This window comes from Artemia sp. Qi Xiang Cuo, chromosome 11 (assembly GCF_049724085.1).
Source record: "Artemia sp. Qi Xiang Cuo chromosome 11, ASM4972408v1, whole genome shotgun sequence".
Taxonomy (NCBI): Eukaryota; Metazoa; Arthropoda; class Branchiopoda; order Anostraca; family Artemiidae; genus Artemia; species Artemia sp. Qi Xiang Cuo.
The window spans coordinates 15609834-15633884 of NC_142804.1; the positions used below are offsets into that span (position 1 = coordinate 15609834).

At 34.4% G+C, this 24051-nt stretch overlaps 1 protein-coding gene across 4 annotated transcripts in view; it reads right to left on the reverse strand.

The window, feature by feature from the left end:
* Nucleotides 1–24051, reverse strand: part of CRMP (Collapsin Response Mediator Protein) — a 104572-nt gene that overhangs the window by 5827 nt on the left and 74694 nt on the right. For 2 of the 4 annotated variants that reach the window (XM_089096331.1, XM_089096333.1), the window contains exons 9-14: nt 22242–22467; nt 18020–18130; nt 15410–15565; nt 11352–11492; nt 4928–5081; nt 2371–2466 (exon numbers count right to left, since the gene is read on the reverse strand). In XM_089096331.1, coding sequence (XP_088952457.1) covers nt 2381–2466; nt 4928–5081; nt 11352–11492; nt 15410–15565; nt 18020–18130; nt 22242–22467 — 874 coding nt within the window. In that variant the 3' untranslated portion in view covers nt 2371–2380. The remainder of the gene's footprint in view (nt 1–2370; nt 2467–4927; nt 5082–11351; nt 11493–15409; nt 15566–18019; nt 18131–22241; nt 22468–24051) is intronic. The other 2 variants (XM_089096334.1, XM_089096335.1) reach the window with 1 other exon arrangement.

Sequence of the window (24051 nt, forward strand, 5' to 3'; positions counted from 1 at the left end):
CAATCACAAAAAGACTTTTAAGAACAGAGGCCAATAAGAGCGGGTTAGCAAAAAAAGTGTGTTTTTAAATTATTTTTCTTTCTTCTCATTGAATCACCAGGTTTTACGTTACTTTTTATCAGTCTTGGTTGAACTTCGCTGAAGTAAGGATGCTTGGACGGCTTTGAAAAAATTTTTTAGTTTTTGGTTTTATTGGTCGCATATTGTTGTGAGTCTTTTTTCTTTCATATATTTTTGTCTTGCTGAGGACGCCCCTTGGACATAGGGCCGAAATATTCATTCAAATTATCTCCACTGTCTTGCAAAACGATTTCCCTATTGTTCTTCGTACTTTTGTTGTTTGACACTAAATAGTTTTTAGTCGCGATGATTTATGAAGTCCAATAGACACTGCACTTACAAACATTCGCTACAATCAAGTACACACACAAATTAACAAAATAGCTGGTTTCTTTTTTTTTACCAAAATAGCCCATGAAAATTGAGATTTCAAAGTTTTTTTTTTATGTCTCCATTGTACATTTTATGGACATAGTCAATCAGCTTCTGAAAGTTTTAATTACTAATGTCTGAAACTTTTAGGTACATTTTATGGACATAGTCAATCAGCTTCTGAAAGTTTTAATTACTATTGTCTGAAACTTTTAGGTACATTTTATGGACATAGTCAATCAGCTTCTGAAAGTTTTAATTACTAATGTCTGAAACTTTTAGGTACATTTTATGGACATAGTCAATCAGCTTCTGAAAGTTTTAATTACTAATGTCTGAAACTTGTAGGTACATTTTATGGACATAGTCAATCAGCTTCTGAAAGTTTTAATTACTATTGTCTGAAACTTTTAGGTACATTTTATGGACATAGTCAATCAGCTTCTGAAAGTTTTAATTACTAATGTCTGAAACTTTTAGGTACATTTTATGGACATAGTCAATCAGCTTCTGAAAGTTTTAATTACTATTGTCTGAAACTTGTAGGTACATTTTATGGACATAGTCAATCAGCTTCTGAAAGTTTTAATTACTAATGTCTGAAACTTTTAAATGCAAAGGATTTATTTCCCTGCAAATTCTAAAAACTTATCAAATTTCACTAAGATTTTCAGAGGACGAGTCGAACACTGAAATATTTTCGGAATAATTCTTATTGAATTTCTAGAACTTTGATAATTGAAAGTAAAGTGTAAAAAAGCAAATAAAAAATAAGAGTAAAGCAAACAATGGAACATGTCGAGAAATAAAATATCCTATAATTCTTTTAAATTAAATCAGATATCAAATTGTTTTGATAAAAAAGAAAAATTGTTTTGAGCAAATTATTTTGATAAAAAAAAATAAAACTGCTGTTTTAAGTTTTAGACAGCTTATAAAAATATCTAAAAAGAAATTAAAGATGTACAAAAGCGAAAACAGGTTTTTAAAGTGGTTCATTCAGCTCTAAAAACACGACTCCCAAAAATGCATGCAAAAGTGAAAACAGAGGAAATCATGCAAGACATAAAATATAAGACATGCAGCATTGTCACCTAAGGTTTTTCTCAAATCCATAGCCCAAACAGAAAGAATAAAGTAGCCTCAACCACTAGATAATAAGTCCTATGGTAGGACACTGGGATTGATCTCCACTTGGTATTACGAGACCCAGAGTTCGATGGACAGTAGGTCGTCTGTCTGGACATTTGTCTGGTGATCTAGACATCTGTCCGGACATCAGGTCGTCTGTTTGGACATCGGGATATCTATATGGACATCAGGTCGTCTTTCTAGACATCTGGACTTCTGTCTGGATATCAGGTCGTCTGACTGGACATCTGGACATCTTTCTTGTCATCTGGACATCTGTCTGGACGTCAGGTCGGCTGTATTGACATCTGTCTAGACATCTGGACATCAGGTCGTCTGTCTGGACATCTGTCCGGTTATCTGGATATCTGTCTGGACACCTGGTTGTCTGTCAGGAGATCTGGACATCTCTCTGATCATCTGGACATCTGAACTCTGCAGCAACCCACTGTAGGGCCCAAAATTTTGATTGCGTTGAGGAGATTATGCAAAAGCGTCTCCAAAATAATTTAAACAAGAGGAAGAAGAAGACACCAGATTTTGGAAAACTAGTTCCAACTTAGAAATGCAAAGATGCTCTTATCATACGCCTTCTTCGGTAAATCCACGCCCGACTTAGATGGCACTTGAGCCTTTTGTATCTTGTCAAATTACTGTGTGTCAGCACGCTGTGAGAATCTTCCAGCACGCTGTGATGTGATACAATAGGCATTTTCCCCCTTTGTTTTCAATATATACAGCATAAAAGATGTGCGCAGGTAAAGATATGTGATAGATAAAATCATGCTTAACATGATAAAAATTTACTTCAAAACGATCACCAGAGGCCTGCGGACTGTCCACCAGGAGGTCCACGAACTTTTATGGCTGTGCGTCTACCAGAAGCTTCCAGATCCGCAGGGCCTAATATAGATTAAATAATAATTAAAATATTTGGACCTAATTCAAATTTGTCTCATACAGAAATATCGATTAAAGAATGTTTGAAACCTTTCCTCTTTTTCAAATTACGGACAGTCTCTAATAAAACTAACTTTTAATTTTGTTGTCTTTCTGAGATTAAACCTGTAACCTTCATGGGACAGCGACAAGAAGACAAAGCGCTAAATGGCCAAAAAGAGAAAAGGGAATCAAGACAACTGCACCCATCTGGGATTTGTAATAGCATTTAATTTTTAAATATAAGATGTAATTAACGTTTCAAAATTTTCTATTTTTGATTTCTTTCATTAGAGGAACATCGAGAGAAAACAGGAATGAAACATGATAAGAGATGGAGGAAAGGGTAATACGTAAAAAATCAAAATATATTCCTATTTAAAGCCAAATAATTTACTAATGCTCACGTAAATAATTAGGCACTGACTTTAGCTTGGAACAATGACGCCACCTCAAAAACTATTTAATTATAAATAATAAGATGGCGCAAAAAATAAGGGAATAGTTCAAGTTACTATTTACAAACCAAAATGCGGAAAAGCTTGTGACGCAAGCCTTTATGGCAGGCAAATACTCGATTACACCAGATTTTGGCAACCCTGCTTTACTCAGGCCTTTGGCCCTCGCGCATTTGTCATTTTCTTTCAGCATTAATCTTTTGTTTTGTCGCGTGTGGTAGTTTTTTAACCCCAAGGAGCTACCCACGACTCACTTTTGTGGTCTCCATTTTGCAAATTATAATATGTTTTTAACTGAATAGCTTATTTAAGTTATAAAAACATCCACTCTTTAATTACCTTAATTATAACTACAAACCACATACAAAAATATATTATACAGATGTCCAATTGAGCAACTGTTGGTAACCAATAAATTTGCTGCTTGTGCTCGTCTTTCTTCAGTTTCTTCAAAAACTGTATTTATGAATGTTGCCAATTCAAAGGGAGCTTATTCATTTGATCTTCACAAAAACAATTAATTAAATATAACTTACGGAGCAGTTAAAATTTTCCTGTGATTACTAATCAGTTTTTAACTTATATTTCAATTGTCAAGTATTATCTACTAAACGTAGATTTGCTGTTTGAGAAACTGCAGCACTGCCTTCAAACATACACCACTATTATTACGAATAGGCTTGTTGGATATCTGTATTAAATACCTTCTGTCTGTGCTACAAACAAACTTCTGATATTCCTAAACAGGGATGTAGCTCCAGCATTTTTATTGGGGGGAGACGAGTGAGAAAAACAAATTATTCCTTTAAAGGGCCAGAATACACGGCTTTAAGCCAGCTTTAGAGCCAGAAATTAAGACCCTCCCGTTCAAACTATATTATCCTATTATGGTTATAGGTTATCTTTTCTATCCTTTCTATTTCTGTCTTTGTCTTCTTTGTATTTATTTCGATCTTTTCATATCTTCTATCTTTTCATGCAGTCTGTATTCGGATCATATCCAGAGGACAGATATTTTGGCTGATTTTGCGGAATAAGATGAAAAAAGACCCATGTAAATTCTGTCGGATAGATTTTACTGCAAGAAAAAGACCTTTATAAATAAAAGTTCAAATAGGGATAAAATCCTTTTAATAGAGAGTGATGATGATAAGAGTGATAGAAATTCCCAAAAATACCAGATATTTCGGTCACATATACAGTGACCGTCATCAGTAGTAAAACAGTAGTAAAACTAAGTAGTTATAATTAAGATAATTAAAGAGTGGATGTTTTTATAACTTAAATAAGCTATTCAGTTAAAAGGATTTTATCCCTATTTGAACTTTTATTTATCGTCATGGAAAGGCAGTTTGGTCTCCGAAATTTTCTAAGACCTTTATAAATAACAAGAAGTAATATAAGACACTAATTATGAACTTTCGAAGAATTAAAGCTAAAACCAATAAGCATTTTTACCTACTTTTTAGTGAATTTATGAAGCCTAGAAAATTTGAAGAGGGGGAAGGGTCTCACAGTCCTTTGAGGCCACATTCCAAAATTTCATGCCCTTAAAAAGATCCATAAGAATTTTCCGTTCCCCTTTAATCATATGCGTAACTGTGTATTTTCGCCAGTTGGAGGGGGGGGGGGTGTACCACATGCCGACAAGAGGATAACGAAATTTAACTATGTCTTAAATGAGTTAGATTTACATCTGCTTTTGAGGAATTATTTCTGTTTTCGTTGAAGTTTCGTTCTATTCACAGTTGCAAGAACAATGCTTATTTGTCTAGGGGGGAGGCTTACCGTTACTTTCCCTCCCTCTCATTACGTCCAAGTCTTTCCAATATAAATGGTCACTATTACGGGCAAACTCGCCCAACTGATTCGAAGACCCCTTGTGGTCAACTGAGGCCACAAAGACCCCTTGCCTCTAAACATACATAACGGAAGAGATAAATACCAATCTGTAGATTTGAACTTACTTGGAAAGTCAGAGCTAAGGGAGAACGTAGTGTCTTGCATATTTCTCCCGCCGGAAACAGTTGGCGCACGAGTGAAATGTGATGCATGGTAGCTGCGAGTTGGAGTCGAATAATCAGCTCCGTTGGTAACTGGTGATTGAGGAGTAAGAGACACCTAAAAAGTAAAGTACTTAGCAAAGTTTTTGTATAAACAAATTTCAAATTTTAACAATAAAAAAATTTTATTATCAAAATTTTTGGGAAGAAATTATTATCGTTCATTTGATATGATTAAATTTGGAAAAGGATTTGGATCCCTTTTTCTATAGAATATACTTTCAAGCAAAAGATACTGTTAATGAATAATTTTTACTTTTAAATAAAACTTTTAATTTTCATTTACTTTTTTTCTAATTTAAATAAAAATAACATAAATAAATAATATAATAATATTATTCAATAATATAAATATAAATAAATAGGAATTTAATTTAAATTATTTTAAATTACTTTCTAATTTTAATTATTTTTTTTTTAATTTAATTTAACTTTAATTTACTTTTAAATAACAAAAATAGAATATGAAAAAAATGTGTGGTCCAAAAAAATAAAACAAACAACCAAATAATGGATTAAATCTTTGAATATATGCATTTATCACTTCAAAAATTAAAGTGATACAAATGTTTGGATTAGTTGACGTATTAATAAATAAAAAGCGAATATCAGAATGTATAATAACGTGAGAAACTTCTGGTTAAGACAATATTCATTTACGTAATTAGTAAGCGTCCTTAAATCCTAGCCAATGATTTATCTGAAAACAATCATTTAACATTGTACAAGAGGTAACTGAACCTGAAGCGAGTGTTTCTACCTAGTACAATTAGAGTCAGCTAACTTAAAATGCTCACGATCAGGAGTAAACACTTTTTTTTTGTGCACAAAGAAATGTATTTTGTAAATAAACAAATTCTATAAATAAAGAAAAATGACTTCATTTGTTTGTAACAAATATAACAAAATCGCAAATAATCGCGTAGTAACGACAAGAAAAAAAGAGAATCAACAGAAAATCGGTAAGGGGCAAAGACGCCTAAGCCATATGTTGGAGTTTTCCATTTTGTATCCCTAACTTCGATTAAACAAAAGAAGAAATATACGAATTATAAAATAATTTATCCACATTCTATTTTGTTTACGATGCTTAAGAATAGGAAAAAAGACCACAAGCACAAAGGACAGAATCACACCATCCACTGCATATTGGCCAAAAGTAGGGGTGAATCTCCAACATTTTTATGGGGGGGGGGAATGGGTCCATATCTGGATAGTCTTCGCGCTTAACCATTGACCACGAAATTGAATATTGTTCATTTCCATGGTGAATTTCAATTAATCTTCAAATTAATTTGTAATAAAATATGAACATAGCTTAAATATAAAATAGTTACAATATGATAGCTCAAACAAATATCACTTTTTGTCAATAAGTATACCCAGCATCGAGATAATGGATGATAGAATTCGTAATTTTGAGGAGCTCCCCCTAGATTTAGGTAAAATATTTGAGAATTTATGCAAAGATGACAATTTTTTTTTATATGATGGTTCATTCTATCCAATAAATAAATATCTACTCCCCATTCAAGTTTTAAATAAAGGTATTTATTTTAAGAGAACCTTTTTGAACCGTCATGGATTACTAAATATCTTTGATTAAATATCCTTGTTTGTTTCTCACACCGATATAGAGGTGCTCACCTCTTGTGAAACGTCTTCAAGTTACTTAACAGTCATTTATCAATAATCAGGATTACACTTTTTTCATAAGAATCAAATTAACAAAAACACAGATGGGTTGGTTTCTCCATTAAATCAGTATTTGAGTCAGATCTGGTGAGTGAATTTGATCACTTATATCTTGAAATGGTGTTTTGAATTTTTGGCAGTTAAAATAGATGTAAATGGTATGAAAATTTTGTGTTGTGTTTTTTACCGGCCTCCAAGTTTTCCAGCTTCAAAATTCATGGAACTTCTTGATGATTTTGTGCTTATTGCCTCGAAAAAGTATCCAAAAATAGTTATCATGGGTGACTTTAATATTGATTTATATAATTCTAATAATTCAAGTGGTAATTTCCACGGAATTTCTTCTGACGGGGCTGATTTGTTATCAGTTTGCTTGTCCGGTGGTCTCTTACCGGCTTATGGAGTCCCAACAATAATAATGAAAGATTCTGCTTCGCTTATTGATGATTTGTTTATAAATATCAAACTACAGTCTAGTGATGTGGTAATTAAAGATTTTGCAGACCATTTGATGCTAGTGAGCAACCTTCACTAGATAACAGAGTTTAACAGGCCTACTAAAAGAAAAATGAGGATGACTAATGGAAACTCCTTAAGTAAATTTAAAGTATTGCTTTCTTCAAGTGATTTTCTTCTTGTTTAGAGTCCTCGGACCCTGATTTTGCTGCTGAAATTTTTGTGAATCAGTGTAAACGTTGTTTCAATAACGCTTTCCCTCTCCGCCAAATATCAAGAAGAAAAAGTATAAAGCCGATTAAGCCTTGAATATCTCCTGGATTGCTGGTATCAATAAAAAATAAGAATCTATTATATAAGGCATACTTAATGCATCAATCTGAAGTTAAATTAGCTAAATTTCGCAGATACAAAAACTATTCAACAACAATTCTAAGATCAGCACAAAAAGTCATTACTTCGCCGAAGCATTTGTTGAAGTAGAAGGGTCCCCCAAGAAGACATAGGAAATAATTAATAAGTGCTTAGGAAAGCATAAGACCCATGATCTTCCTGATGAATTAATAGCTGAGGATGAAGCTAAACTTGCTACAGTGAAAGTGGAAGTTATCAGTACATTAAATATACACTTTGCGAAAATTGGCAAGGAAACCGCGTCAACTGCTGGAAACAACCTGGCCCGTCATCTGCATAATGAAACTGGACAGGACTTTCAATCATTTCTACCCCCGTCTCACAATTGCTCTATTTTTCTTACTCCTGTAACCCCAGATGAACTTTTACTTACAACAAACCTTTTAAAGAATGGATCTTCGGAAGGGACATTTGGGAAGTTGCTCGAAAAGTGCCTATATAACCGTATAGTCAGCTTTCTAATGAAATCTAAATTTTTTAGTCCGATGCAATTTGGGTTCCGAAAGTCTCACTCTACTGAGCATGCTATTATGGCAATGACTCAGTTTGTTCATGACGCCCTCGACAAAGGTGATATTCCTGCTACAATTTTTATTGACATTAAAAAGGCATTTGATACGATTTCCCATAAAATATTGCATACTAAACTTGATAACTGCGGCATAATAGGCCCAATTAATGACTTAGTAATGTCATACCTAAAAAACCGAAATCAGTATGTAGACGGAGGTGAAGCTTCTTCCTCACCAGTATCTCAATCTCAGTCAGTTGGAGTCCCACAAGGCTCTATTTTGGGTCCACTCCTATTTCTTCTCTATGTTAATGATATCAGTGATAGCATCAATGATATTGGCCTTAGCATATTATTCGCCGATGACACGCCATTCAATGTCAGCAGCCCCGACTCTAGATCTTTGAAGCTTAGGTTAGAATCAGCACTGTCGGGGCTTATCTTATGGTTTTCGAGAAATAAATAGACTATTAATTGTAATAAGACAAAATTCATCATCTTCTCTCGTACTGGGAAAACAGCACCGGAAATTATGATGATTAATATTCAAGGCCTACCCATTGAAATTGAAAGAGTTGATGATATTAAATATCTCGGGATAATACTGGATTCAAGTTTATCATTTAAAAAGCCATGCAATTTATCTTCGAATGAAACTGGCAAGAAATATTGGAATGATGAATCATCTGAAATTTGTTCTGCCTTTTTTGCCCTGAAATCTCTTTATCATTCTCTAGTGCATTCATATATAAATTACTATCCCATTATTTTTTTTGAATACTTTTAAAAATCATATTCTTCCTCTTCAAAGGCAACAAAATAAAGCTCTGCATTTATTGAAAAATTGCCTGCCTAGCCCGTTTTCTTACCCTGATAAATCGTCAACAAAAAGTAGGTATCAAATTTCAAATATTCTTCCACTGGATCTTTTCTCTTCTTTCCATTCTGTTCATTATATTATTAAACACGTTCAAGGTCTTTTTCCTGAGTGTTTTTATTTGCATAATAATTTTTTTTCAGGATGATAATCAGGTTTTGCATGCATATTGTACACGTGGCAGTTCTGTTGTCAGTCAGGCTTTAATAAAATCTGAAAGGCCCAGTTTTTCACCAAGGGATAGCATTACATATAATCGGAATAAATACTACTGTTTTACAGATTTGAATAATTCGTTGGTTAATAATAAAATTAGATGAATAAATCACCTAATCAGTAATTATAAATTTGATTTATTTTATGGGGTGGATGCTTCTCGTTTCACTTTATTTATTTGGTTATTTCGATTTTATGCGGATTTTGTTTTTTGTTACCATACGGAGAGCTGAAGAGGAATTTTTTTATTCCAGTTCTGGAGATAGTATTATTTATTTATTGTTGAGTGTATAAACCCACACACGAGTTATTCTCACCGTGGGTCATTAATTAGATAGTTTTGTCAAAACATTTATTATTGATTAATAAAGAACTTGAACCGTATGAAAGCCTAAATCTGCATTTCCATCGATTAACCACATCTTGCCTTTTTGGATGAGTGCTTGATTTAGGATTCTCTGTCCGAGAGGGCGAGGGTTCGAATCCTAGTGTATCCAATTATTTGGTTTGGGACGGGGGTCAGTGACGTGACTCTGTAAGCTCAGCCAGAGTCGACCCAGCTCTAAATGGGTACATGAAGAAATCTGGGGTAAACAGGATGCGTGTGCGAAATCAAAGGATGGTTGGCCCCCAACCCCCCATTTCACTTCCTGGCTGAAGGGCCAAGAAACGGAGATCAGCACCGCCGGTAGGGACTGTAAAGTCCAATGCCGTATTCTTTGCCTTTACCTTTTTTTAACAGCAGCCTGGCCAAATAATCCAATAATGATCATCCTGGGATTGAAAATCAGCCCCACGAATGGACTCATAGCACAACCCCAACTGCATACCCCTAGTATTCATCTTCCTTTAGGTATACAAATTGTACTTCTTATGAATCCAGGACCATCTCAAGCTTGAATCTCTACCAAGCCCTCTTAACGAGGACAGGCTCGGACCCCATTCCTCCGCGTATAAATATTATACCAGTTTAAAATCAGGGTTGCTAGACGATGTAACATTTACGTAAGGGTAAATGCATTAACACATTTTTCAATTAACTTTTAATTATCTTTTGATTAAATTTATTCATTAAGATTTAATGAATAAACTTTTTCTTAGATTAAAATAACTTGAGCTTAGTTGCAATCAACTCAGAAATGAAGTGAAAACTAAATCTTTCATCTAAAACATATTGACGTGTAGTTAAGACATCTTGGTTAAGACAATATTCATTTACACAATTGGTAAGCGTTCTTAAATCATTTATCTGAAAACAATCATTTAACATTGTACAAGGGGTAACTGAACCTAAAGCGAGTATTTCTACCTTGTATATTCCTAGCCAGCTAACTTAAAATCTCATGATCACGAGTAAACGTTTTTTTTTTTGCACACAAAGAAATGTATTTTGTAAATAAACAAATTCTATAAATAAAGAAAAAATTCAAAAAAAAGTTAAAAACCCAGGAGCAAAGGTACTTCAATTTCCCCTTATGCCACCCTTAAAGTAACCTTTATTTTATCCCAACCATCCTGAGAATCCCACAGATCAATACAACATGTTACTTATCCTTTTGGTCCAATAGCTAGGACTTGTAGACATGCTTCACTAATATTAGCTTTAGCCTTTAGTACTGTTACTTTAGCCCCTTTTGATTGGCCTCAACATCGACTTTATCTTTATTTTTGCCTAATCACTTTGAGGAGCATAATAGACAGATAAAGCATCCTACTTGATCCTTTGCAACAGGGGTTATAGCTTGTGACAAAATTAGCTGCCATTGTTGATTCTAAGGATCTTTAGATTAAAATTCATCTTCATTTATAGGCTAATCACATTGATAACCCCAATAGAAATATAAAGTGTTTTACTTGTTCCGTTGGTTCAGAAGTTATCACCTGTACGCTCACTGTGCCATTATTATCTGGCGCTGTTGCTTTAACCCCTAAGCCTCTTTAAGTCAAATCCATCTTCATTTGTAACCTAGTCACTTCGATAATCCTAACAATTCCAACTTGCTTCATCATTATTAGCCGGAATCCTAAATTGCTTCGCCATTATTAGCCATAACTATTACTTTAACCCCCCCCCCCCCGAAGCCCATTTAGAATAAACTCATCTTTATTCATAGGCTAACCACTATGAGAATCCTAATAGAAAAAATAAAGGATATTACTTGTTCCTTTGGTTCAGGGGTTATGGCTGGCGCACTTGCTTCGCCGTTATTAGCTGGCACTGTTACTTTAAGCTGTGGTGGCAACACGTCACCAAGTCCGGAAGATGTTCCGTCACGATCAACACCTCTTGGTTTACGATCCTAAAATAAACGTGAATTTTAAAATTTTGTGGCTTAGAGAGCTCCAGAACTACCTGAAACGATTTCCAGCAATAAAGAAATATGTAAGATAAAAACAGAGCATAGTACAAGAAATTCACGGGTATTTGCACCCGACCTAGAACAATTCCACTAAAAAAGAAAAACCAAGAATTTGGATAAATTTTGAATTCGCGCAGCAGAGGCGAATAGGAATTTTTTAATATCTTTATTGTGGAGTGAAGGCATTTTAGTAACAATCTAGTTTATCCCTTCTTCTTAATTAGACATCATAATGGCAAAATTCTTACATACTTGTATAAAGAAAATGTTTCTTTATGGGACTATCTGGGTCACTTCCAATTAAGCTACGTCCCATACCCCTCCTCCTCCATCTAATTCCTAGATAAAACCCTAAGATATATCCAGAAGTTTGTTTATTTGCTGGTTCACTTTATATTTTTTACTTATTTTCTCATCGACTGTTGGTTCGTATTGCCGAAAAATACCAGTTTGAAAAAAAAAAAAAAAAAAAAAAAAAAAAAAACAGGAAGCGGCTTTGAAAATACGATGAATGAAAATTTTTTGGACAAAATGAATCGAAATTTTTTCTATTATGGTATTTAGTGTAAAAGAGATACACTAGACCGATATTTTGAACTTGGAGCTTTACCAGGCATCCTAAAAGGTAGTTATAATCAACTTAAGGGGTTTTTCTTGAATATTATTGACAATAATCTTACAGGATTCATGGAAAGGATTCCTTTTTTTTCAACAGCCGAGGAGGTTTCTGTTAGGGGCATAGCGATTGTGTTGACAATATGACTCTTAATGTTCTAGGAGATGTTCGGAAAAAATTTCGGTGGGTGGGGGGATCCCCCCCCCCCCATGTACACGCCCCTTTCAACATCACACTAAAACCTTGACAATAGGCAAAACTCAATCGACAATTCCCCTCAACATACCTTTTAAGTTGCAACTTAAACTCTTTAGCCGTTCTTGAGATAACGCAGCTACGCCCTTTTTGCAACTTTGAATGCACCATAGACTTTTTATTTAACTCAGTATTCCTCTAAAAATCTCATGAAAGCTGTAACCTACTCTGGGTTCAAAAGACCAGAGCTTTACGTACGCTTTAATGAAAACAAAACTCATTTTAAAGGTTTCTCTTTTGTAACGTTAATAAATCCAAAATTGCTGAGAATTTCAGGAATGAACATAAATATAAATTAAACTGTCAATAGTAAACTTTCAATCAACATTTTATTAGTTCTTTTCAGTAGTTTTAGTTATTACGGTGATTGTCTTTTTTGTTTTTACGAAAAAAGAAACACACAGCTCGAAACAAAAATCGTTTTCAGAATCACAGGAAGATTCTGTCACGGGCATGGCGACTGTGTTGACACAGGATCTTTCGTCATCTGATTTTAATAGCCACGACCAACTCTTCAATTGTTTATCTTCCATGGCCGTTATTTTTTTTTTTTGAATAAAATAATTACAAATAAAACTTTAGCTCCGTTTATTGCTTGACAAAGCAAATAAAACGTCTGAAGTTGACAACTTAATTGGCGCGACAAGCAATTGTTGCTCGTGTGTGAAAATTATTGGGAACCAAAGGCAGGGCCATATCCAGAACTTTTTAGGGGAGGGTGTTTTTTTTTGTTTGTTTTTTTTTGGGGTGGGGATACAAAAAAACTTTAAAAACGCATCAGAATTTGTTTATATTCATCTTTGTTACGTTTTTACGAGTCGGACAAACATTTCGGGGAGGGGGTTCAAACCCCTAAATTCACCTAGATACGACCTTGACCAAGGGTTATATTATCGATCATAGATTGATGATGAGAACTCAATTCAGAGAAGTCTTGTCTTTGGATATCTCTTCAAAAATAAAATTTTCAAAGAAGAGCTTTTGGAGAGGTTTCTTTTCATGGATTTTGGATAGAACTTCAATTAAGGCATTAATATTGGAAGCCAAGTCACCCCACCAATCTTCCTCCCTGATACCCCACCTCCCTACCACTCTTCCTCCCTATTACACTCAACCATTCCAAACTATCCAAAACAAAATTCAAAATAGCCCTCTTCCAGCTATCAACAAACCCTACCAGCAAAAATCAAACAATCCGCCATTTAATAAATATTCTTTTAGAATATTAAATTTGCATCACTACCATCCTTGGTATTACTATCATATTGAAACCTATTAAACGATAAGATAATATCATGCACACTACATACATACTATTTAACATACACTTTGTAATAACATAAATTGAAACATACAACCAGATTGAAACATATTAAAATTTGCATCCCTATAATCATTGGGATTACTTTCAGATTGAAACATATTAAAAGTATTCAGAGCGAAAGAATAATTGATACAATTTAAACTTATGCCCTTAGAAGGCTAATAAGCCCTTAGTTACTTCACAACTGTTCCTGATGGATGTCATGTAAGCAGCTTTTTATAGTTATTGCAAAGTTACTATGATTTGTAACCTGGAAGGCACCCAAAGCGTTTCTGCACTATACGAGGGATTAAGCTCGGAGAAGGCTCCGAGAGCCATGACACAATATCCATGACGGCGTCATGGGCGCTATCAAAATCAGTACCACTTGCTGATATAAAAACTACTGCTGGCTGGTCTTCGGAGTCTTCTCCCAGACAACACTATCTTCATGAAATAGAAGATCGAACCGATGCTCAACATTTTGCTGCGGTTCAGACAGTTTTATAGTTTATACATTTGAATATTTGAGTTTGAAACTAATATTTTATAATGGGATTTAGTTTTTTTAAAAACTAAAAATTTTTAAAAAAATAAAAAAAAACTAAATCCTTATGATAGCTCCAAAGAGTCACCCCTAGCCGAGTGAATAGCACGCTGGAATTGTAATCCTGTGTCCAGCAACCAAAGTCCTGATTTGGGGTCGGGGGTTAGCAGTGTAACTCTGCAAGCTCAGCCGCCTGGGATGTGAAGGAAATGGCCTCGGAGATTACCAAAAGGCTCCGAGAGCCTGACTTGGAATTTTCTGAAATGTATCGACAAAGCTCCCAGGCGCACTAATTCCAATTTTTAAAAACTAAATCCTTATGATAGCTCGAAAGAGTCACCCCTAGCCGAGTGAATAGCACGCTGGAATTGCAATCCTGTGTCCAGCAACCCAAGTCCTGATTTGGGCTCGGGGGTTAGCAGTGTAACTCTGCAAGCTCAGCCACCTGGGATGTGAAGGAAATGGCCGTTGAGGTCTGAGCCTCAATCCAGTTGGGTTTGACCTATCATTAAGTAAGTGAGTATGGTAGCTTGACGAACCACATCAATCTGGAATACTGCTATTTCTGTGTAATTAGAAAGCAGCTTACCCAATATACTCGACAAAATGTTGGTTTAACTCAGATCAGGCTCGAGATGATCTGAAACCACCAAAGACAATGAAATTCAACAGACACCAAGTTTCTGAACATAATGATAATAAATCCAAAGTTGAGGGTCCAACAGATACAATTTTTTCATATTTTTATTTCTTATTGTTAACTTGAGAACCACTGATACAACCACACGAGGGAAAAGTATCTCTAGGAGTCATCCGAATCTCCCCCTCCCCCAGAAATATTTTGGGAAACATTCTAAATAGTAAAAAATCGAATATTTCGGATTAAGTTAAACCTTTTCATATCATTAAATTTCCTTTTGTGCTGGAAAAACCTATACCTCCCCAAGTTAAGTATCCACACATACAGTTAGAAAATTCCATTTTTGTTCTTTTTTTTCTTTTTTTTCATACATAGACGAAACTTGTCGCTTATTACTTAATGAGGGTAAAGGCTAAAAAATATTCAACAAGTAATAAACTTCCACAACTCGAACTTCAATAAATTTTCAATTAATTTCAGCAACTAAATTCCTTACCTCTTCTCTAACTTTGATAGTATCATAAACATAGGCAGGGAATGGATCTGTGGGGACAAATTGTCCATAACCTTGCACAACCTTCAATTCTTCTTCATCGACGACAACTCGTCCTCCAAGTAGCACATATTCAGGGGCACCATGGCATTCCATCCCCTAAAAATTTAAGCAAAATAATAGATTAAAACATGATTAAGAGAAGTTATGAGGTATGTAAAAAAATGAAAATAATTTTCACTAATGTACATGATATAGGCAGAAGACAACTGTAAATCATGTTATTGTTATTTATATCCGATTTAGACTTAAATTATTAACTTAATTCAAATTGCAATTGATAGCTTACAATGGAATAGTAATTTTCATCGTTAATATGAAATACATTTCAAGAAAACGAGATAAACAAAAATATATTCAGTAACAAAACGGCTGGGGTAATTCAAAAGAATCTAAGTGACACTTTCGCTAAAAGGTTGCGATTAGCTGGACTGAAAGAGTAGCCAACATCCAAATCAGGTCTATCCCTGAGCAACCACAACTAACTGATAAAGTAGACAAAGGAAGCGGTAGTAGTGGGGTCACATGACTCGAATTAGATGGCGGTTTTCTCGAATAAGATAATGGTATTGATATGAATCAAATGGCACAAAGAAGGCTTTTACACGACCTGTGGTGCTGGACCCTCCAGGCCTCCGGAAGAGTGGTAGACATTGGAGGAAGTAAGTCTAAGCAGTCAATATGCTTTATTGATTGGTTTAAACCAATTTCCCATATCTAATATAGTTCTCGAGACGCTTGAAATTTTATCGTTTTAATATGTTACATTTTTTTCCACTCTCATAGAGAGAGTTAGAAAACGGAAGAATATAGAACACAAGGGAACGATAGAAACAATAAAAAAAAATCAGTAATAAGTAAGCTGTGGTAATTCAAATGGAGTTATGTGACATTTTTCGTAATTTTTTTTTAAACTCAGCATGCTTTATCAATTGGTTTACTCTGTTTCTAATATCTTACTTGGTTCCTGAGATACTTAGAAATTTTTATCTTATTTTTAAACACTTTTCCCAGTCACATTAAAATAGTTGGAAAATGAACACTATAGAATTAAGGTAACGATAGAAACAAGAACAAATAAAAGATCAGTAATAAGTTAGTTGTGGTAGTCCAAAAGGTCTACCAAAGGAAAGGGTGTGACATTTTTGGTAAAAATAACATTTAACATCAGTAGTCTGGAACTAAGCAAGTTTTCTATGGCACTTCAACGCCACATCTAGGGGGTGGGTGGGATCAAGGTTAGAACCCATAACCCCTTCCCGCCCAATTTTTGCCCGAATTGTAAAAACGTTACAAAAATGCATATAAACAAATCTTTGAAGCGTTTTTGAAATTTTTTTTCGGTTTTTAAAGATTTTTTTTAGTTCATTTTTTCGTCAGAAGAGCATCCTGAAAAAAAAAGGCTATTAAAACCATTGATATATTGTCCTTTTGGTACAAACTACAGCTGTATACTAGTTACAAATTTGCATTTCTTAGCCTTACACATCATCATTTTTTACACCCTTTTTTTAAATCACATACAAAAAAAAAACAAGTTTAGCAACTACATATAAGATAGGCCTAAAACAAGCTTAAATCATGAAGATGATTAGTAGAGATATTTGAAGTAGTAGATGGCGGTATTGGGGGCAAATGGTCCGTATAGTCAGTAGCAGGCTTCCTCATGAAGTTTGGTGTCTAAAAGTACAAAGGATTTTTATACCTAAGCTCGAGAATAATAATATTTCGAATCCCAGATCTTACAGACTGATCACGCTAACATCCCTTCGACTCAAAGTAACGGAATGGTTAATTAATTGGTACCTGATTACTAATCCAAGAACCAAAAATTTAATTCGCAAAAACCCAAAGTGGCTTTAAAAACTCAGACACTGCGCAGAAACAACTGTATACCAACTGGCATGGCGCCTAGAGCAAACTCTTAGAACTAGAAGTACGATCTAGGCATACTCAAGACATAGAACGGACGTTTGAATCCACAGAAATATCCAGAGGAGAAGGGAACATGGGTAAATCGACATTAAAGTGGTATCCCCATAAGCTCAGGAGCCGGAAAATAGTCATGCAATTAAAGGGAGTCAGAGTTTGGTCTAAGAAGTTGCTCTTAAGGACAAGTAAGCTAACCCCATATGTGGAGTCTTGTCACCAAGGTTGTCTGGCCGTCATTCAGGGGTGGGTGGGGTTGGGGATCTGACCCCCCCCCCCCCCAAAGTCTTTGTCCGATTCATAAAAACGTATCAAAAATGGATATGAAGATATTTTTGATGTGTTTTTTAAAAGTTTTTTTTTAATTTGTACCCCCCCCCCCGAAAAAATCCTTTTGTAACCCCCCCCCCCTCCAAAAAAAACGGATACCACCCTATTTGTCACGAATAGTGTGTTGAATCTACTAGATCGACACTCTAGGAACACTCAGGCTCACGCTTATGATCTAGTATCTCTCCTAAAAGGTTAATGTTCTAAGATCCTGGTAGAATTCAGATAGGATACACTGGATAAAATTCAGGCCTGGTTAAAAGATAATAGGTATTAAGTAAATAATAAAATTACCTCAAAAATGTTAAAATCACATTTGCTTTGATGTGTCTGAGCGGAGATAACTTTACTTTTGTTCGGGTTCCAAATGACAATGTCAGCATCGGAGCCAACAGAGATCACACCCTGAAAAACAAAGAGAAATTCATAGTTATAATATAGTACCAGAAAAAAGTGGACAAAAGACTTCCCATTAATTCCCGGTTTAGTGTTCTAAATTTAATTAATTAGGACTTCAAATATATCATACATTTGATAGCATGATGTAAAATTTAATGATAAAATTTTATACTTTGAAACGAGACACTTATTACCAATATGATTCTCAAAGTAAAACATAGCTTCCTACTAGGGTTGCCACTAGAACAAAACTAATCATACTAATCAGAACCACCACAAAGTACTATTTTGAATATAAGTACCATCCCCCAAAAAATTTAGTGTAAGAAAACCCCAATAGCGGATACAAAACGCGGCAAAAATTGAGAAGTCTATGACGACACGAAATAACTAGCAGTTGGTCTAGAAAACTACTGAAAAAGGGGCCATTTTAGGATTAAAGAGCACTGATTTCACAAGATAGTATGAAAAAGCACTACTTTCACAGAAAGTATTCAAAAAGTACTACTCCGATCAAAAAGTGTTGAAATGGTACTTTCATACTACATTCTACAACCATGCTTACAACAAACCACTCCATTCTCTCTTTCCCAACCCAAGGTTATGTGGGTACATCACTCAGCGAAATATATATATATATATATATATTTATATAGTATATATATATATATATATATATATATATATATATATATATATATATATATATATATATATATATATATATATATATATATATATATATATAAAAAACAGAAGACAGATATTTAAATTTAAAAAAAAATGGCTGTATTCAGTGTTAGTGTCAACTTTAAAAAGCAGCGAAGAGAAAGAGAGAGGAGGAGATAATAGAGACAGAAACTGCAGTGAGGGAAGTCGACTTATAAACAAACGTGGTGTTTTTAACTTGTAAAATGTACTGTCAAACAGTTCGTGGTAACGAACTGTAAGTAAGGAGCAACCCGGCTCAATAATAACCGAAACTCTAAAAATCGGGATTTTGATAGCAATAGATACATCAAAACAATCAGATTTTAATGCTGATTTCAAATATACAAGTTTCATCAAGTTCAGTCTTATCCATCCAAAGTTACGCGCCTGTGAAAATTTGGCTGATTTTGGAAAAAAGGGGGAAAGATCCCCTAAAAGTTATAGAACGTTAATGAAAATCACATAATCAGATTCAGCGTATCAGAAAACCCTGCTGTAGAGGTTTGAAGCTCCTATCTGCAAAAATGTGGAATTTGGTATTTTTTGCCAGAAGAAAGATCACGGATGCGTGTTTATTTGTTGTTTTTTTTTTGTTATCATATCGACCCAGTTGTCCTAGAATATCGTGGGAGGGCTCATTGGAACGGAAATTAAAAGTTCTAGCTCCCTTTTTGAGTGACCAAAGAAAATGGAGGGCACCTTGACCCCCTTCCACGCTCACTTTTCCCAAATTCACCCGATCACAATTTTGAGATAGCCATTTTGTTCAGCATGGTCGAAAATATGATAAGTATGTCTTTTAGGATGATTTAATCCCCCGAAGTCCCCGGCGGGAGGGCTGAAAGTTATGAACTTTATCCAATTTTAACATATAATATTGGTTATTGGGAAGTATACAGACGTTTTCAGGGGGGATTTTTTTCTGGTAGTGGGGGGATTGGTTGGGGGTTATATGGGAGGATCTTTACATGAAGGAAGTTTTCATGTGGGAAGGGACATTGCTATGAAGGGGGTGCCGGATTTCCCAGCATTATTTAAAAAAAATAGAAATTAAATAAAAAAAAAAATTTCAACTGATAGTAAGGAGCAACATCAAAATTCAAAACGAACAGAAAATATTACGTATATGCTTGGGTTCACCCCCTAGACAATGCTTCGCTCTTTACGCCAAAGATTGTTTAGTGCTTTTATGAGAGCTATTCATTCTAATTAATGGCCTTTGAAATTAAAGAGTCATTTTTAAAGAATTGCAACGAAATTCGAACTTTAGCGTAAAGAGCGAGGTACTGCCTAGGGGGCGAGACCCCCTAATATACGTATTAAAAATATATGAATATAGAAGTTCGTTACAAAAGTTAATTCGTAAAATACGTATATTTATTACTAAAAAAACGTTCGTAAATAAAATTAAACAACGTTCGAGAAAGCCATTTAACCAAATAAAAGTAAAATTAATATGCAAACTTGGTGTTGATTTTTCATGTATTGTGAGCCAAAATCAAAACCTGCATTAATTCAAAAACGTTCAAAGATTAAATAAAAAAAACAAGTTTGACTTTCCCAAAACTCTATTTTTTAAACAATAAAAAACTTTAGCGGAAAGAGCGAGGCGTTGAGGAGGGGATAGCCCCTTTCATATACAGAATAATTTCTGATCGTTTTAAATTTTAACGCCGCTCCTTACTTTCAGTAAAAAAAAAACTTGTTTTTATTTATTTAATTTTGTATCAATGACAGTTCTGACCTCTCTTACGCCCGAGGAAAAATCTTGATTAGCCCCCCCCCCCTCCTGTCACCTACAAAATTTTCAGAGCAAATTTTAAGTCAATTTTCATTGATTGTTTGATTATTTTTTAATTTATTACTTAAATTATTTTATTATTATTATAATTACTACTACTACTACTAACAACTCACCGCAGCACCAAGCCACCTGAGGCCAACACAGCAACGGATGCTTTTCGTCCATCCCAATCTATTCAAAGCCTCCCTTTTTACATCCGCCCACGAAGTTCCCATTTCCTTTAAATCTTTCTTTATGACGTCCTCCCACCCCAGACGAGGAAGTCATTTGAATTTTATTATTCTAATTATTACTATTTAATTAGTTTATATTACTATTTTATTTTGTCCATTTATCAATGATTTATTAATTATTTTCATTTATTAACTGTCCCCTCTACTTTATTTGAAATTTTGTGCCTCTAAAATTTCTACGCCCGGAGCAAGTTCCCCGTCTATCCCTCCCCCAAAACCGCCTCTGTTTCGTATATAGATTGTGATATCGTTAATCATATTTATGGTAAAATAGAAAACAGACAAAACGAATATGTGTCTAGAGGGGTTAAGGTTACCTTTCGAAATGTTCACATTTTTTTTCGATTCTTCCACGTTTGATGTATAAATTTTAATTTTATTTTTGGGAGAGCTGGGGGGGGGGGGAGCAGATTAGACCTGCTTCCTTCCATTTCCGTTACTTGCTTTGATCAGGATACTAGCTGAGTGGCAGCTCTTTCTGGCACAAGGAAGTGGCAGTCAGTTGCACTTTCCTGAAGTGTCAAAAAGACTACTGATCCATCAAGTATTGACCGGTGTGGCCAAATATGAAGAGGTGGCTTTTATGCATTTATGGTATTTACTTCCTTTTTTTTGCTATGCTTTGTCAGAAACAATAATGTCTTTTTCTTTATTCTGCACACTTTCTAATCTTGTTATTCCTTTGCCTATCTATTACATATAGTACGATAGCTATTCTTTCTTCTATTTCTTGTTCGTTTTTTCTATGCTTTGGCGATAAATGCAATTTTTTCTCTTCCTTCTAAGGAAATAACGAGAAAATGAATACATACTTTTTTGAGAAAAAAACGAGAAAATAGAAATAAAGTTATTTTTAAGAAAATAACGAGAAAATAAATACATACTTTTTCGGGATAAAGATTGAACATAGGCTATTTCTAAAGATTGATAAAGATTGAAAATAAATACGAATAACACAATTTTTAAGAGAATAAAGAGAAAATAAATACATACTTTTTCGGGATAGAGATTGAATATCTTTCTAAAGATTGATAAAGATTGAACATACATACAAATAATTTTTTTTTAAATTATTATCTTTAAAATGTTGATTAATTGTTTAGTAAGGGTAGAGGAGGGGAGGAGGAGTCAGAGAGTTTTATTCCCCCGAGGAAGTGTATTAGTGTATAAGTAGTTGAAGTGTCCCCTTTTTTGGCGTCATCCCAAACACGGTAATATGCGTCGGAATCTATTTTAATATTGTTAGTATTATATGCAGTTTTGTTAGTATTATATGGAGATTTCTTTATTGTTTTTTTACCCATTTGTTAATTAAAAAAAAACAAAAAAACACCATTTTTAAGAAAATAACGAGAAAATAAATACATACTTTTTTGGGATAGAGGTTGAATATCTTTGCTGCATTTGTGCTAGTAACAGCGACAAATCGAGATGGGGTGAGTTTCTCTGTAACAACACCACGGTCCCAGAGCAGCATAAGTCGCTCTTCTACGCCGTTGACTCCATTTGGGATTTTGGTAAAATCTTCTTTTCCTAACGCTTTCTGTGCAGACGAAAATGTGCAGTGGTCTGTTCCAGTTGTTTGCAAGTCATTTCTAATAATAGACAGAAAGAATTAGTGCTGAATTTAGTTAAATCATGAATATAGGACAAATTATTTAAATTAGGAGCCCTTCATGCATCCTTAATCCCAGAGCAGAAGGACATCTACGCCGCAGCTCATTTGCGGGATGATTGGAGGCTGTTAGCGGACGTCCTGTGTGCCTCTGGAGGTACAGGAGGAGCTAAGGTAAGGTCAGTAATTAAACAATGTCAACAGGGTCATATCCAGGATTTTTTTCGGGTGAATTAATTTTGGGGGGGGGGGGGGTAGGTATTTACAAAAAAAACATCAAAAATTTGTTTATATGCATTTTTGTTATGTTTTTACGAGTCAAACAAAGATTTCAGGGCGGAGGCTCAAAACTCCTAACCCATTCCCCTGGATACGGCCTTGAATGTCAGGCTTTACTAGACATTAATCATATGGTTGAACTTCGATCGATCACACAAATATCAGACAACAAAGTATCTATGTTATATTGCTATGAAATAGGTTGGAAGTTAAATATAATTTTATTAAAAACAATAAAATAAAATTAAAAGTCAAATTACTGAAAATTATTTAAAGCACTAATGAAAAAATACCAGGCTTTACTACCTGAAACTATTTACTAAGTAAGAGAAGGGAATACTTTTATGTGAGATTTTCCCTTGCATTTAAGCAAATTTGTCGAAAAAAAAAAAAAACAAAAATTTAAAAATTATAGTAAAAACAAAACTATGTAAACTAAAACATAGTAAAAACAAAACTTATATAAAAAACAAAAACTATATAAAAACATAGCCTACGATTTTTGAGGTAGCTGATTTACAAATTTTTTACCGTTAGTTTAGCAGACAAGAGATTTCTATTTTCATAAGATAATACCATTTTTTTGTAGCATCTAGGATATTTTTTTTTGTAATATGAGCCCCCTGAGGAGGGAAACTAGTGCTCTCCATTGCCCCCACCGTGTATTCCCCTGAACACATGCAGCAATTGAGTTTTCATTATCAGATATACAAAGGAAATAGAGAACCTTCTATCTGTTGCTTTTAAAATATACTACTGCAATGAAAAAAAAAAGAAAAAAAAAGCTGTCAACTTTGTTTCGGGGAATCCGACACATTTAAGACACTTGTTGTGCGCTACCATTTAAACTACTCATTTACTATTTAAACATCAAATTATACATTGGTTGCAGTAATAGAACATATTTTATAGATTTCAACCACGAAACTCAGCTGTTTCGTGGTTGAAATAGTTAACTATTAAAATTATGCTTGGTTTGGATAACCAGATTTAGCATAATATTCTTAAGATCAGTTTCAGGAGGATGTTCATCAAAAATTTCTTCACGTTCTTCGACAGAACAATCCTTTTCCAGAGAAGCAAACGACAAATTTAAAGTGTAAAAGTTACCTGCTTGAGTGATAGCCTTAAGAGTCAACCCCCAGGGGCCGCCCATTGAATAAGCAGAGGAGGGGGGGATATTCATACCCCCAGGTTTTGGAGAGTATTTTTTTGAGAATTTTCATTTAAAAATGCCTTTTTTTGTATTTCCATCGATTTTTTTTAATACAAAATTCCCCTTTCC